The 16225-nt window shown below is 45.9% G+C and overlaps 1 protein-coding gene across 1 annotated transcript in view; it reads left to right on the forward strand.

Annotated features, from left to right (window-relative positions):
• Window positions 1–16225, forward strand: part of TUBGCP3 (tubulin gamma complex associated protein 3) — a gene marked incomplete in the record, with an annotated part of 536537 nt that overhangs the window by 172103 nt on the left and 348209 nt on the right. The window contains 1 exon segment of the mRNA XM_030201534.1: window positions 11943–12068. Coding sequence (XP_030057394.1) covers window positions 11943–12068 — 126 coding nt within the window.

Here is a 16225-nt window from a genome sequence, read left to right on the forward strand (position 1 = left end):
TCATTCATTCAGCTCTCAGCACAAGCAGGTACTTTGCAGAGGAACTCTCCGCCCTTCTAAAGACCCATGCGGTTGAACCCGTTACACCAGGAGAAGAAGGGCAGGGATTCTATTCCAGGTACTTCCTTGTGAAGAAAAGGACAGGGGTGTGTATCCCATCCTAGACCTAAGGGCCCTGAACAAATTCCTAAGCCGAGAAAAGTTCAGAATGAATTCCCTAGGCACCCTTCTTCCCATGATTCATCAAAACGATTGGCTATGCTCCTTGGACTTGATGGATGCATATACACACATCCGGATACTTCCAGCTCACAGGAAGTATCTTCAGTTTTCGGTTAGGGATGCAGCACTTTCAGTACCATGTACTGCCATTTCGCTTCGCGTAAGCTCCCAGGGTGTTTACCAGATGTCTAGTGGTAGTTGCAGGGTCGTGCATGTCTTCCCTTACGTCGACGATTGGCTGGTGAAGAACACCTCAGAGGACGGTGCTCGGGAGTCCATGCGGCAGACTATTCAGGTGCTGGAACTACTAGGGTTCGTAATAAATTACCCCAAATCCCATCTCAATTCTGTTCAACAATTGGAATTCATAGGAGCCTTGTTCAACACAAGGACTGTTTGAGCCTATCTTCTGGGGACACAAGTGGGCAATTTCCTATCCCTCGTGTCTTTCTTCTATGTTTGTGCAGCGCTGCGTACGCCTTGTAGCGCTATAGAAATGCTAAATAGTAGTAGTAGTAGTAGTTCAAGCATCTCAGCAAGTCACAGCTTGGCAGATGTTGAGATTTTTAGGTCACATGGCCTCCAGAATATGTTACACCTATGGCACATCTTCACATGAGATCTGCTCAATGGACACTGGCTTCTCAGTGGTATGAAGCCACTGGCAGTCTAGAAGATGTTATCCGTGTGTCCCCTGAGCTTGTACACTCTATTCAATGATGTACAATTCGGTCCAATCTGACCTTGGGACTTCCTTTTCAAATTCCTCAGCCACAAAAAGTGCTGACGATGGATGCATCACTCCTGGGGTGGGCGACTCATGTAGATGGGCTTCACACTCAAGGAACCTGGTCCCCCCAGGAAACACATCTTCACATCAACCTCCTAGAGCTCTAAAGGCTTTCAGAGACTGGCTGTCCAACCAAATTATCTTAATTCAAACAGACAACCAGGTTGCAATGTATTACACTAACAAGCAGGGGAGCACCGGATCTCGCCCTCTGTGCCAGGAATCCATCCAGATTTGGCTCTGGGCACACCATCATGGCATGTTTCTCTAAGCTACTTATCTGGCAGGCGTAAACAACAGCCTGGCTGACAGACTGAGCAGGATAATGTAACCTCGCGAGTGGTCTCTGAACATGGGCGTAGCCCGCAAGATCTTCCAAGCGTGGGGCACCCCCTCGGTGGATCTTTTTGCCACTCAACTCAGTCACAAGGTCTCTCAGTTCTGTTCCAGGCTTCAGGCCTACGACAGACTAGCGACAGATACCTTCCTTCTTCATTGATGGATGGGACTTCTGTATGCGTATCCTCTCATACGTCTAGTGGGGAAGATTTTGTTGAAACTCAAGCAAGACCGCGGAACCATGATTCTGATTGCGCCCTACTGGCCGTATCGGATTTGGTTCCTTCTGAAATTATCCTCCGAAGAGCTGTGGAGATTGGAGTGTTTTCTGACCCTCATCACAGAGAACGAGGGGTCGCTTCTACATACCAGCCTCCAGTCTCTGGCTCTCACGGCCTGGATGTTGAGAGCATAGAATTCGATTCCTTGGGTCTTTCGGAGGGTGTCTTCTGAGTCTTGCAGGCTTCCAGGAAAGATTCCACGAAGAGGTGTTATTCTTTTAAATGGAGGAGGTTTGTCGTCTGGTGTGACAGCAAGGCTATAGCTCCCCTTTCTTGTCCTAAACAGACCCTACTTGAATACCTTCTACTCCTATCAGAGTCTGGTCTCAAGACCTACCTTAGTGCAATTAGTGCTTATCACCAGCGTGTAGAAGGTAAGCCTATCTCTGGACAGCCTTTAGTTGTTTGCTTCATGAGAGGTTTGCTTTTGTCAGAACCCCCTGTCAAACCTCCCCCAGTGTCATGGGATCTCAGTCATTCTCACCCAGCTGACGAAAGCTCCTTTTGAGTCACTGAATTCCTGCCATCCGAAGTACTTGACCTGGAAGGTCGTTTTCTTGGTGGCTGTTACTTCAGCTCTTAGGGTCAGTGAACTTCAGGTCATGTCACGGCTCATAATGTTAGCGCCTTGGCTGCGTCGGTGACTCACTTAAAGTCAGCCTCCATTGAGGAGATTTGCAAAGCTGCGATATGGCGACTCCCCTCCTGTTGGGATCAAAAGAAACAAACTACTGGGCAGACCATCTGAAGGGCTTCGTCCGCTCCATGTAAAAGGCCAATGCTCTCTTGAAGTCCAAGGCATGCAAGCTGCTTTCGCCAGGGTGGGCATGAGGACGGGGCAGCCATTTTTTCTCTTTGTATGTAGGAACATACACAGTAATGCATGCCTCTTCCCTGAAGAAGTTTTTCGAAACCTGGCCAAGTCGGCAGAGGTTTGACCTGGGAGGAAAAGTGCTGCTGTAACACATTGAAAAGCTAAGTTTTAGTGAATAATTTATAATGAAATATGGATTTCAGAAGCATATTGGAGTTACATTTATGAGAAGTTGTAATGAAAATGTGAAAAGAAACAAAAACATTTTTTGTAGAAAAATAGAAAATCACAGGTTGATCGATGACGATGTAAGCAATACCACAAAAACTACTGAGGCTTAGTCCCCGGATGGTGGAAGTACTTGAAATTCTGAAGATCCCCGTTTGATATAAGTTGTCTATCTAAGAAAAAGCATCCAGGGAGCGGATACTCGGGGGTGGGGGGGGGGGGGTGTCTCAAGATGGCAGCATGCTCAGTTTCGCTTGCGAATCTCTCCTATGGTTTGCGGAACTTAATTTTTCTTCGTAACGAGATGCCCCATACTAAACATAAGGGGACTGTTAAAGTAGTTTCCTCGACTACTAGGACGTCCTCCCCAGTACAAGAAACTATAGAAAGATACGCTACGAAACCACCTACCCTAAATACCGAGAGGGACCCTGCTGCCTCCATGGGTGAAGACTCCCTGGGAAACTTGGGGTTGGAGGTTTCACTCTCCCCTCCGGATCTCAATCCTCCGCCGCTCCCCGAAGAATGTCTTTCCCCGACGTGATCGACCTGACCCGGAAGTGGTTGAAGGTACGACCGGTTCGAGGAATGGGAGAGACAGAGTCAGAGGGAGGCCCGATTTCGAAGGAATCTTGGGCTGAGCATTTAGCTCTGACAAGAAAAACAGCGGCTGTGTCGCTGGAGAGCATTTGGAAAGCTCTCCAGAGGGTAGAAGCGACGGTTGCCAATTCGGCAAAAGAAATAAAGGTCCTAGTAAGTACAGTTGAAAACCTTTCTTTATCTTTAATGTTGCAAAACAAGAAACATCAGAGCAATTGGGAGCTCTCAAGAAAGATGTCACTAAATTGAATGATATTTCAGCCTCAATTGTGAAAGATAATTTGTCTACACAGCTTAGATTAGAACAAATAGAGAACTTTAATCGGAGGCTAAACTTAAGACTCTTGAACTTTCCGAAGGAATTGGGAATTAATCCCCAGGATGCCTTTAAACTGTATTTGTTGGAAGTTTTAAACTTTTCCCCGGAAACTATTCCACCACTGAACAAGGTGTATTATATTCCAACAAAAAATTATCTGAAACTTCTATTCAAGCTATCTGTCAAACTCAGTAACCCCAGGTGGTGAGCCCCTGTGCTAAACAGAGTTCGGCAGCCAGACAACCCTGATCTTACCTGAAGGATCAGGGCAGGAACTCCTCCGGAGGGTTGGACGTGTCCCACAAAGGCAACTGGCGGAGGCCCCAGTCAGGATTCAGACACAGGTACCAGGCAGCGGATAAACCAGGAATACAGTCCGGAACCAGAGCAAAGGCTCAAAAGCGGATGGTAGACATGAGCAAAGTCCAGGTCCAAGCAAGTGCTCCAAGGCAGGCGGCAAACAAAAGCAACGTCCAGGTCCAGGCTAAGTTCCAAGGCAGGCGAAAAACAAAAGCAAAGTCCTAGTCCAGGCTAAGTTCCAAGGCAGGCGGCAGACAAAAGCAAAGTCCAGGCCCAGGCTAAGTTCCAAGGCAGGTGGCAAACAAAAGCAAAGTCCAGGTCCAGGCTAAGTTCCAAGGCAGGCGGCAAACAAAAGCAAAGTCCAGGTCCAGGCTAAGTTCCAAGCCAGGCGGCAAACAAAAGCAAAGTCCAGGTCCAGGCTAAGTTCCAAGGCAGGTGGCAAACAAAAGCAAAGTCCAGGTCCAGGCTAAGTTCCAAGGCAGAGATCAGTCCAACAACGAATGACAGCACCACGGAATCCATACAGGTAGAAGCCGAAGCAGCGAATATCCCACAAAGCTGCTCCTAAATAGCCCTCCCCATCAGGAAAGCAGGGAACAGCTGGTAGGAGGCGGAGCAACCTCAGCAGTGACTCAACAGCCCCGGATTGGCCGGCCAGAAGCAGGAGGTGGCGTCAGCCGCGGACGGCCTATCCGGGCATGGCGGGGAGTGTCCACAATGTTCTTGGGCTCCGTGCCCGGAAATGGTCCCTTTCTCCGGGGACACCGGCACTGCCAACATGGCCGGCGTTCCCCAGCCGCTACCGACGCGGAGCGGAGGGCCGGAGCAGCCCAGATGGCTGACAGAATCCCACTGGATTGATGCAGGAACCCAGCGTCTGACTGCCCCTCCCTGCCAGTGCTTCCTGCAGCCGACCTAAGGCGCGAGACGGCCGACGGGAAAGCGTCACAGGTGAGGGACGCGACACTATCCCAGACGAAAATCAAGAGGAATCTTTGAATGTATCTTAGAAACAACTTTGAATGTGAACTCTGAAAGAACTACACTAATTGCATCTTTTATTTTTCAGCACGTTCTTGATGCGGTAATGTGCATGTACTTAAAAAAAATGCAAGCTCTGTTCAGTGGTAAAACAGTTTGGATTTATCATGAGAAACGCCAAAAGATCGGCCCGCAAATTCCTCAATCTGAACTTCCCCAGCTGTAAAGGAGTGAAATACAAATAGGTGTTTTCTGGGTCTGAGTCTTTAATGTTATATTTTACCATTCAAAGCCAATTAGTAGATATAAAAGACTCATGGCTACCTATGAGAAAGCAATCAGATTACTTACCAATTCAGATATAATTCATTGGTTTCTCATAGGAGAGAGCAGCTTGGCTTTCTCTCTGGCTTGAAGTAGGAAGTACACTCATTTTTATATGCCCACTTAGGATACGGATAATATGACAGTAAGCACACCTTATTGGGTCGTATGTTAATGTCTAGTTAACATTGATTGGCTATGGTAATAAGTTGGTTAATATTTACTGGAAAAGTCCATAATAGACTTGCTTTTTCTGGAAATCTAAGTCATTTTCCTGAGAAGCCATCTTTGTTCTGTTTTTCAAGAACATCTGTTACCACCATATTGCCACATTCATGCAACTCTGCAAGTTAGACCCTCCCTCCTTTCTTATTCCTGCAGATGTTTGCTTGCTCTGCAGTGTCTCAATAGCTCATGAGCCCTTGAGCAACACTGGAGTTCAAGTCAGAGTCACAGGTCTTTGTTTTTCTCTCATTTTAGATCCTGAACCAAAATCAGACCTTGAACCAAGGCTCATAGCTGTAGTACTAATATACATATGTCAGGTACTAAGAGACCTGTATCTAATATAATAAAACGCACCGTGAACGTTCTAATGAGGACAACGTTCTGAAGTCACTAAAACACTCCCTGAAGGGTTCGTGGCGTTCGTGGTGTGAAGCCAGCCAGGCTGCCAGCCGTCTCTGCCCCGCCCTCGCGTCAAACGTCATGACGTCCAGGGCAAACGTCATGACGTCGACGGCGCAAAAAAAAACAACAAAAAAAACGCAGCGTCGGGGAAGGAGGTGGCGCTCCCGACGTCTCTAGCCTTCCCTTCGCTGTGTTCCGCCTTCTTCTGGCGTCAAGGATGACGTCAGAAGAAGGCGGAACACAACGAAGGGAAGGCTAGACGTCGGGAGCGCCACCTCCTTCCCTGACGCTGCGCTGCCGGAACCGCCGCCACGGAGGTAAATTAAAAAAAAAAAAAAGGGATGTAGGGGGAAGAGAAGAGGGGGGGCAGTAGAACAATGGGAGCGGGAGAGCAGAGGAGAAACGACAGCAAGGATGCGAAGGGGGGGGGGGAAGAAGGGGGCGGGACATGCTGGGACATGGGAGACAGAAGAGCATGGATGCGAGGGGGGGTCATGGAAGGGAGAGAGGGGAATTGCTGGAAAAGGATGAATGGAGGGGGCAGGGGACAGAGAAGCATGGATGGGCATGGATTGAGATGGCAGGGCTCAGGGTGAGAGGGGAATTGATGGAAAAGGATGAATGGAGGGGGCAGGGGACAGAGAAGCATGGATGGGCATGGATTGAGATGGCAGGGCTCAGGGTGAGAGGGGAATTGATGGAAAAGGATGAATGGAGGGGGCAGGGGACAGAGAAGCATGGATGGGCATGGATTGAGATGGCAGGGCTCAGGGTGAGAGGGGAATTGCTGTAAAAAGGATGAATGGAGGGGGCAGGGGACAGAGAAGCATTGATGGGCATGGATTGAGATGGCAGGGCTCAGGGAGAGAGGGAAATTGCTGGAAAAGGATGAATGGAGGGGGCAGGGGACAGAGAAGCATGGATGGGCATGGATTGAGATGGCAGGGCTCAGGGACAGAGGGGAATTGCTGGAAAAGGATGAATGGAGGGGGCAGGGGACAGAGAAGCATGGATGGGCATGGATTGAGATGGCAGGGCTCAGGGAGAGAGGGGAATTGCTGGAAAAGGATGAATGGAGGGGGCAGGCGACAGATGGGCATGGATTGGGAGGGCAAGGCTCACACTCTCTCTCTCATATACAATGTCTTTCTGACTCTCACTCTCACACACTCTGTCTCACAATGTATCACATTCACTCTCTATGTGCCACACAGTCACTCACACACTCGCTTGGTCTCATACACTCACTCTCACAGAGAATCTGTGTCTCACACACACTCTCTCTCTCGCACACACACACACACTCTCACACTGTGTCTCACATACACACTTGCACACACTCTCATTCTCACACACACACTCTCACAAACACACTCACACCCAGACTCACTCTCTCTCTCACACACACACACACTCACACTTTCACTCTGACTCTCACACAGTCACTCTCACATACACTCTCCCAAACATACACACTCCGAGGAAAACCTTGCTAGCGCCCGTTTCATTTGTGTCAGAAACGGGCCTTTTTACTAGTTGTTCCATATTCATGAGGCTATGCAGAAGCTTATTGCAGCTCAGTGGGAGACAACTGATTCTAACCTTGGGGTGGCTTGCACTATGTCCAAATTATATCCTCTTCTGCCATCTGATTTAGAGCAGTTTGCTCTGCCTATGGTGGATACCCTTATTACGGCGGTTACTAAACTTACCACTATCCCTTTTGAAGGCGGCACTGCATTAAAGGATATACATGACCGCAAGGTAGAGGCTTCCTTGAAGCTTGTCTTTCAACTAGCTGTGTTAAATTCTCAGGCAGCAATTTCTTCTTTTTTTTTTTTTGTAGCCAGGGCTTCTTTTTCATAGATTCAACAATTTTCCATGTTGGACTCGCCTCCAGACTCTCTCCCTATCCTAGAGGTGGGGTTGTCCTATTTGTCAGATGCTCTTTATTATATTCTCTGAGCGTCAACTAAGGGTATGACCTTGGCTGTTTTGGGTCGATGCTGGCTATGATTGAGGTATTGGGCTGCTGATATGGCATCCAAATCTCGTCTGGCGAAGTTACCCTTTTGGGGGAACTACTCTTTGGTACAAATTTGGAGAAGATTGTAAAAGACCTGGGAGATTCCAACGTTGAACAGCTACCTGAGGACAAGCCTAAGCCTCAACTCCGGGCAGCTAATTCTAGTTTTCGAGAAGCGCGGAGGTATAGACTAGATCCCTGTTGAGCTGGTGGTCTCCGGTCTTGGGGACTTAAGACCAGCTGGTGACGTGGACACCTCAAGCCAGATGGAGTCTGACTTGGTGACTTCTCCCTGCGTGCACATAGATGGGATTGCCCTTACAGATTCCTAGTTGGTGTGTTCTTACCTCCGATTCCAGCCTATTCGGATGGGGAGCCCATTATCTCCAACACTTCACAGGGCCACTGATCGAGAGTGGAGGCTTCCTGGTCCATCAAGAGATTGGAACTTCGAGGTGTCCAGAAAACTCTACTAGACTTTATGGCTGTTCTTTGCAGGAGGCCGGTGTGTATGCTCTCGGACAATGTCACAGCCATGTCTTATATCAACAGACAAGGAAGAACAAAGAGTGTATCTCTAGCCCAGGAGTCACATCTTCTTTTTCAGTGGGCAGAGTTGAATATTCCAATGATTTCAGCATCTCACAATGCACTGGTACTGCCTTGGCCGTTGGACGACCTCCTTTACATGTTTCCTCTGTGGCTTCTCATAGGAAGGACATTGCACAGGATTACGTGTCATCCTGGAAAGGTCGTTCTTGTAGCTAACTGGCCCAGATGTCCTTGGTGTGCGGACCTCATCTGTCTTCAGATTGCTCCTCGGTTGACTCTTCCTCCACAGAAGGGCTTATTGCATCAAGGTCCAGTACTTATGGAGGATCCCTCCTGCTCTGGTCTTACAGCCTGGCTCTTGAGAGTTCGGGATTGAGGAAGAAGAGTTACGTGGATGATGTTATTACTACCTTGCTGTAAGCCCGAAAGCGGTACACTTCTTCTTTATGCTAGAGTGTGGGGAACTTTTGAAAGCTGATCTGCATTTCATGCTTTCTTGACTCAAATTCTATCCTTTCTTCAGGGGGGATTCAAAATAGGCTTGGCTCTCAATTTGCTCAAGGTTCAGTTGGCAGCATTTGCGTGTCATAGCGGCAAGATATAGAATGCTTGATTGGTTGTTCACCCTGATATAATGCTGTTCCTCAAGGGAGTCACTCATCTGCATCCTTTTCTACAGTATTTGTCCTCAGTGGAGTCTACAAGTAGTTCTTAAGGCTCTTCAGTTTTTGTCCTTTGAGCCACTTCATTCAGCAATTTTCAAAGGTCTTACTTTAAAGGCATTAAGTGTAGTTGCCATTTCGTCAGCTTAGAGAGTTTCAGAGCTTCAAGCTCTGTCTTGCAGGGATCCCTTTCTCTGCTTTTCTGACTCGGGAGTTCCCATACAGACAGTTCCATCCTTTTTGCGAAAGATTGTATCTCCTTTTCCTATCAATCATACTGTGTTTCTTCCTTCTTTTTCCAGGGAGGTCTGTTCTGCAGAATACACTTCCCTATGACTGTTGGATGTGAAGCATGACCTTATGTACTATCTTACTGCTATCAATGATTTCAGGCGTCCTGATCATTTTTTAATCCTCTTTGCAGGACCTCGAAACGGTTTGCCGGCCTCCAAGCGACAGTGGCTCGATGGCTTAAGGGAGGCTATTTTTTTTACTTAGATTCTAAGGGGTAGATCTGCTCCCATGTACGTCAAGGCTCATTCTACCAGGTCTTTGGTGACTTATGTAGAGTCTAGGGCAGTTTCGTTGGCAGAGATCTATCCGTCAGCGATGTTGTCCTCTTTAAATTCCTTTGTTAAGCATTACTGTTTGAATGTGTCTGCTTAAGCAGATGCTTCCTTCAGGGCCACGGTTCTTGCTGCAAGGATATCAGTCCCTCCCCTCTTAAGGATTGCATTTGTACATCCCAATTTGTGTGGACTGATCCTTGGGATGTAATTGAAGGAGAAATCAGTTAATTACCAGATAATTTTCTTTCCTTTAATCCCAAAGGATCAGTCCAGAACCCATCTTTCTGTGATTGTTTTGGTTTTTCCGGGTTCTATGTAATTTTGGGTGTTTGTATTGTTCTGGTTCTGTTCTTTCACTGCTTTGTTATCGAATACTGGCTTGGTTGCTAAGTGCAGGAGCTTATGAGGTACAACTTATTAGAGTTTTCTGTCTCCATCTGCTGGTGGATGGTCACATCCCATTGATCCTTTGGGACTAATGAAAGAAAATTATCAGGTAATTAACTAATTTTTTCATCTTTGAGAAGCTTCTGAAATGTATGCATGTATTTTATAAAATGTACAAGTACACCCACACATTTGTACTAGGTTTGGAGCAGGTGTCGGCATTTGTGCAATATTGGGATTGGTTCTGAGTTTCTATTGTATAAAACCTCATAGGTGCCTATCCAGCTTATTTTTGAAAGAGGCCAGCCATCGTCCGACAGAAATCGGGAGATGGCTGGCCATCTCTCAAGGCCGGCGAAATCGGCATAATCGAAAGCCGATTTTGGCCGCCCTCAACTGCAGTCCATCGCAGAGCCAGCCACACTGCAAGGGGGCGTGCCGGAAGGGTAGTGAAGGCGGGACAGAGGCGTGCTGAGGCGTGCTTAAGAGATGGGTGCCCTCGGCCGTTAATGGAAAAAAGAAGGGCGTCCCTGGTGAGAATTTGGTCCACTTAATTTGGTCCCTTTTTTTTCAGGTCCAAGTCTCAAAAAAGTGCCCAAACTGACCAGATGACCACCGGAGGGAATTGGGGATCACCTCCCCTGACTCCCCCAGTGGTCACTAACCCCCTCCCACCCTAAAAAAAAAAACACTTTAAAAACTTTTTTTGCCAGCCTCAAATGTCATACTCAGCTTCCCGACAGCAGTATGCAGGTCCCTGGATCAGTTTTTAGTGGGTGCAGTGCACTTTAGGCAGGTGGACCCAGGCCCATCCCCCCCCCCCCCCCCACCTGTTACACTTGTGGTGGTGAATGGGAGCCCTCCAACCCCCCCCCCCCCCAAAACCCACTGTACCCACATGTAGGTGCCCCCCTTCACTTCAAATCCTTGCTCAAAGCCCACCTCTTCAATGTCGCTTTCGGCACCTAACCATTGTACCTCTATCCAGGAAATCTAGACTGCCCCCAATTTGATTGACTGCACTTTTTTGTCCTTTAGAATGTAAGCTCCTTTGAGCAGGGACTGTCCTTCTTTGTTAGATTGTACAGTGCTGTGTAACCCTGGTAGCGCTTTAGAAATGTTAAATAGTAGTAGTAGTAGAGTTGTGGGGAGTGGGTTTGGGGGGGGGGATTTGGGGGGCTCAGCACCCAAGGTAAGGGAGCTATGCACCTGTGAGCTATTTTAATTTTTTTTTTTTTTTAGAAGTGCCCCCTAGGGTGCCCAGTTGGGGACCAGTGCGCTACAAATACTGGCTCCTCCCATGACCAAATGCCTTGGATTTGGCCGGGTTTGAGATGGCCGGCCTCGGTTTCCATTATCGGCGAAACCCGAGGCTGGCCATCTCTGACATTTGGCCAGCCCCAACCGTATTCTTGAAACGAAAGATGGCCTGCCATCTCGTTCAAAAATACGGTCTGCCACGCCCCTTTGCGGCACCGTCCTCGGAGATGGGCGTCCCTGGTCGAAAATGCCCCTCCATGTATTATTTCTAAAATAGGCTTTAAAAGGCACCTTTTTGGACTTGAGGCATGTATGTTAAAACAAAACAGAAAACGAAGCAATTAAACTCGTCACAGGCTAAATTGATATATCTGTGCAAATTGAATCTTCTGCTCATCATGCCTCCCCTTTTCTTAAATCTAACTAGGAAAAAGTAGAGTTTAAGTTAAACAAAAATAAACTTTAAATGTTTTTTTTTATATTTTAAGATTCAGCACTCTGCAGTTTACTGGAAAATGTATATGCGTGTAGGTGCTGTGCTGCGGATTAGTTAACTTTTTAATCTTATCCATAAACTCACAGATCATTTCACTGCAAAAAATTGCTTACTAGCAAATGATTTAATGTACATTGTTTTTGTGTTTTGTTTTCATTTCAGATTGCCATGTCAAAATCTCTGAAAGATACTACAAGTAGATTAGCTGAACTTGGTTGGCTACATAATAAGATAAGGAAGTATACAGACCAGCGAAGCCTGGATCATGCATTTGGACTTGTAGGGCAGGTATGGCTACTTGTGATTTTTTTTTTTTTTTACTGGTCTAGTAGGTACGATTGTCTTCTGAAAATTGTGGGAAGATTACAAAATAAAAACATAGAAAATCTCATTGGTTCTTTGTTCTACATTAGTGTTTCCCAGCCTTTTGAAGCCAAAAACACACTTAATTTAACAGAAATGTTCTATGGTACGTTAATCTTGTTGGTGCAGGTTGTTCACAAACAAAGAGGACTTTTGGCTAGAGGGTGATCAAAGCCTTTCTTTTTTTTTCAGGTTTAACTGCAACCAAATCTGTGGCCAAAATTTGCCTTTCAGTTTTGACTGAAATCAAAATTGAATCTGCCTGCTTCTGTCCTATAGCACAGCATGGCCCGTGAACAGGAGCAGCCCCTCGGCCTCTGTGGTCTAGTGGTGCAGTCAGGGCAGGGGCGATCTCCAGTTGTTTATGCCCATGTGATCTCTACTGTCAAAATGGGTTGTGCGACCTCCATTGGCAGTCTTGTTACCAGTAGTGCAGAGTTCTCCTTGGAGTTGGATGAGCTGTGTATACTGGTGGAGTTGCTTCTGCTGTCACTCTTGGTAGCCCATGTAGCAAGGATGGACAATATCCAGGAGGGCTTTCTCAGTTGGTAAATGCTGGACCTGGGGAAGTGGGAGCGTAGTTCAGTGGCCTTCGTTCTGGCAAAGAATCTCTGGGGAGTTCCAGTGTTGGACCTGGTGATGACTCTTTAGAATTCCAAACGCCTCAATTCTTTAGCCAGAGGAGCGAGTCTGGGTGCAGCTGTGAACTGAGCATCCAGCCCTTTGCATTTTCTTCCATGGATCGCGATAGGTCAGATGATACACATGTTTGCGAGGCATCCATTTGTGGTTATTCTGATCATATCAGATTGGCCTTGCATCTTGATACAAGGATTTGATTTGGCTCCTCATTGGTCCTCCACTTCCAAGAAGACCATGGCTTCTTTTCCAAGGACCAGCTCTCATGGAAGATTTGGTTCCCTTCTGGCTTCTGGCTTGGCCCTTAAAAGGCAGCACCTGAGAGAGAAGTCAGTTCCTACCATACTGCTAAAGGCATGGAGATCCTCCAGGTGATCTGGTGTTCTGGCTGGGGGATGTTCCCCCTTGTGGATAGACCTTCCACTCATCTTTTAAGTCTTACAGGATGGTCTAGATGTCAGTCTGCTGCTTAATTCAATCAAGGTCCAGATAGCAATTTTTGCCTGCTTTAGAGGTAGAGTTTGTGGGGCCTATTTTAAGGCCCATCCAGATGTGTTGTGTATTTTGCAGATGGTTAAATTGATTTGACCCCTACTTCAGGTGGTGATATATCCCTGTGGAATCGCAAGTTGGTGGTGTTGATGGTTGCCAGACCCCCCCCCCCCCCCCATTAAACGTCTTTGGCCAGTCTTCCTGAAAGAGGTCACTCTTAAAGTAGGTTTCCGTGTGTCTATCTTTCAGCAAGATGAATCTTGGAGCTGGCGGTGCCCTTTTGCATGACATAAAACATAAAAGCACTGATTTTACATTTATTGAGCAATGCTGTATTTTAAGCACTGATATTATTATATTTTGTATTGTTTTACATACATTGGATTTTATGTAGTGATTTTATGTTTATTCTGTATTGTTTTTTTTTATATACATCAGAGCAATAAATATTTAACTTTATTGATCCTGAGGTGTGTCTAGCCCTGCTACGTTCCCACTTCCTTTCTGTATTGCTATTTGTCTCGTGGGACTTCGCCGTTTGGTTATCTGTTGGTTTCTTACAGTTATTATATGCAGGTTCTTTTTTTGTCCCTAGTGGGCTCACAGTCTAAGTGCCGTGCCTAGGGCAATGAAGGGTTAAATGACTTGCCCAGAATCATAAGGAGCTGCAGTGGGAATTGAGCCCAGTTCCCGAAGAGTTTTTGAGAGTGCTCCATGAATAAAGTGCCAAACAAAACAGAAACGGGGACTGGGAGTCTTCCTAAGTACCAAACAAAACAGAAGCGGGAACAGGGAGTCTCCCTAAAATATGCCTTGCTGGATCTTGATGTTAGAAATTACACACTATCCATCTGCACATTGCAGATAGAGCATGGTTTGCCACATTTTCATGTTGAACTTGAAGTATTCAATCAGTTCAGGGTTTATTTTATACATTTCAAGGCAATTTATTATCCAGGAATGTGAGATACTGTTGAAGGCTTTTCTATAGTCAATCCAAGCTATACTAATATTTCTGTTTTCTTATCACTGGCCATGATGGCTTTATTCAACATTAACTTATCTTTTGTTCCAATGTTTCTCTCTTATTGCCCTTGTACTCTTTTCTTTTCCTTGAAACTTGCTAGACCAGCCCAGGACTTCTGTAAATTCTTGAGTCCTATGTCAGCCAGTTCTGCAGTGGAAGCCCTATGGGGCCTGAATTCTGGGTTCAGTTTGGTTATTCACGGCTGCATCTCATGTTATATTGATGATGATATCAGACTCTTCAAGTCTCTATCAGCTGATGCCTGCATTGATCTAGTAGGACTTAAGAAAATAATTTCACCATATATGTCAGTTACGGCAGGAGTTCTGGCAGTTCCTCCATACCCACATGTGAGAGAGAAACATGTATGCAAGGAGTCTTCAGATGACTGTTTCTGTTTTTTTTTTTTTTAATTCCCCCTCTGTTAGTTGTGAGGATTTTTTTTATTTGTTATCTCCTTGGCCTTCTGCCACTGGAGGATGAAGTCCAGCGTGCAGTTTCAGCACATTTTTATGTTAATCTTTCCTTTGGCTTCAACCATATTTTGGTTCCTTTATACATAGAGTAGCCTTGCCATGGGGTGGCTTCTTCTCTCCTTTTGTTACTCTTTACTTCATTCTCTTTATTTTAGTTGTTTTTTGTCATGGACATGTCTGACTGTTCCAGCTCATCACACTGCAGATACTCTGTACCTAACTGATTCTTTTCTTCCTTCCTTCCCCCCAGCTCCTTATGCATTTACTCCTCTTTTTGTCCCTTGCCATGAGCAGACCTCCCAACTCTGACTGCAACTCGTTCTATATACAGAAGAAATCAGAAATACATATAGTGCAGGCAACTGACTAATGTACCTTGGTTGCAGTATATATTTTACTACAATATAAATGGGGAAAAGAATCCAAACATTCCTTAGCGCAGGTGGCAGATGAATCCATCAACTGGTGGTGGGTTGTATCCATCTAGCAGCAGGTGGTGTTAGAGATCACTAACATAAGTGAGTGGTATTGGATGACCAGCCCCTCTGCAAACTAGTATATCTCCAGCAGGTAGTGGACATCTCCTTTCCAGCTCCTGGATTCTTCTGCTTTGGGACTCCTCCTGGGCTACATTTGGCTATCCAGTTGGGAGTGGGGGCAACTGGCTCTTGTGCCATCCTTGGCCTACTTCTTTGGGGTCCCTGCCTCACCCTGTGTCCCCTTTTGCCTCCCTGCCTGGCCTGATTGCTGTATCCTTCCTCACCATTAAAAAAAAAGAGAAACAGCTTAACCTTCGATTATTCATTTTTTCAATTTTTATTTTAAGATTTTATAATAGGAAGTATAAATTAACATATTTAAATAAGTAACTATAATTTCAATACTATGATTTTAGTGCGGTCTTCAGCCGTGCACTTTGACCTTAGTAGCACGTATATCACGCATAGGTATGACGGTGGCATTTCTTTAACGTCTTTGTGCTACGAGGGTGCACCTTGTTTTTACGTGTAAGTTGGTTTTTGTTTGATCTTTTTTGAGATGGAGCATTTTTAGATTTATTCTAGATACACCGTAAATAATGACTTTTCCTTCCCTTGAGCACCAGGCTATAGACAGTAGAATAGGTTTTACACTGGCTTTGCAACTTTATACTCTCCTGGATATGTCTCTATGATAAATAGACATACAACTTAAAGGTATCTCATACCGGAGACGTCATTGATTGACGTATAAAGAGATTTTTTCAAGCATTGAACTTTTTAAGCATTGTATTAAGATGATGCTATACGGACTACAAATTAACATATGTATATATTTAATTATGGTTTTAGATTCTAGTACGTTACTTAGGTATGCACTTTGACCCTTAGAGCACATGTTTTACGCCTCAGCTCTGATGTTCACTGTATACCAGGCTGTAGACGGTAGAAGAATAAGTGTTTTCTGCG

This window comes from Microcaecilia unicolor, chromosome 4 (genome assembly GCF_901765095.1).
Source record: "Microcaecilia unicolor chromosome 4, aMicUni1.1, whole genome shotgun sequence".
In the NCBI taxonomy this organism is placed as follows: Eukaryota; Metazoa; Chordata; class Amphibia; order Gymnophiona; family Siphonopidae; genus Microcaecilia; species Microcaecilia unicolor.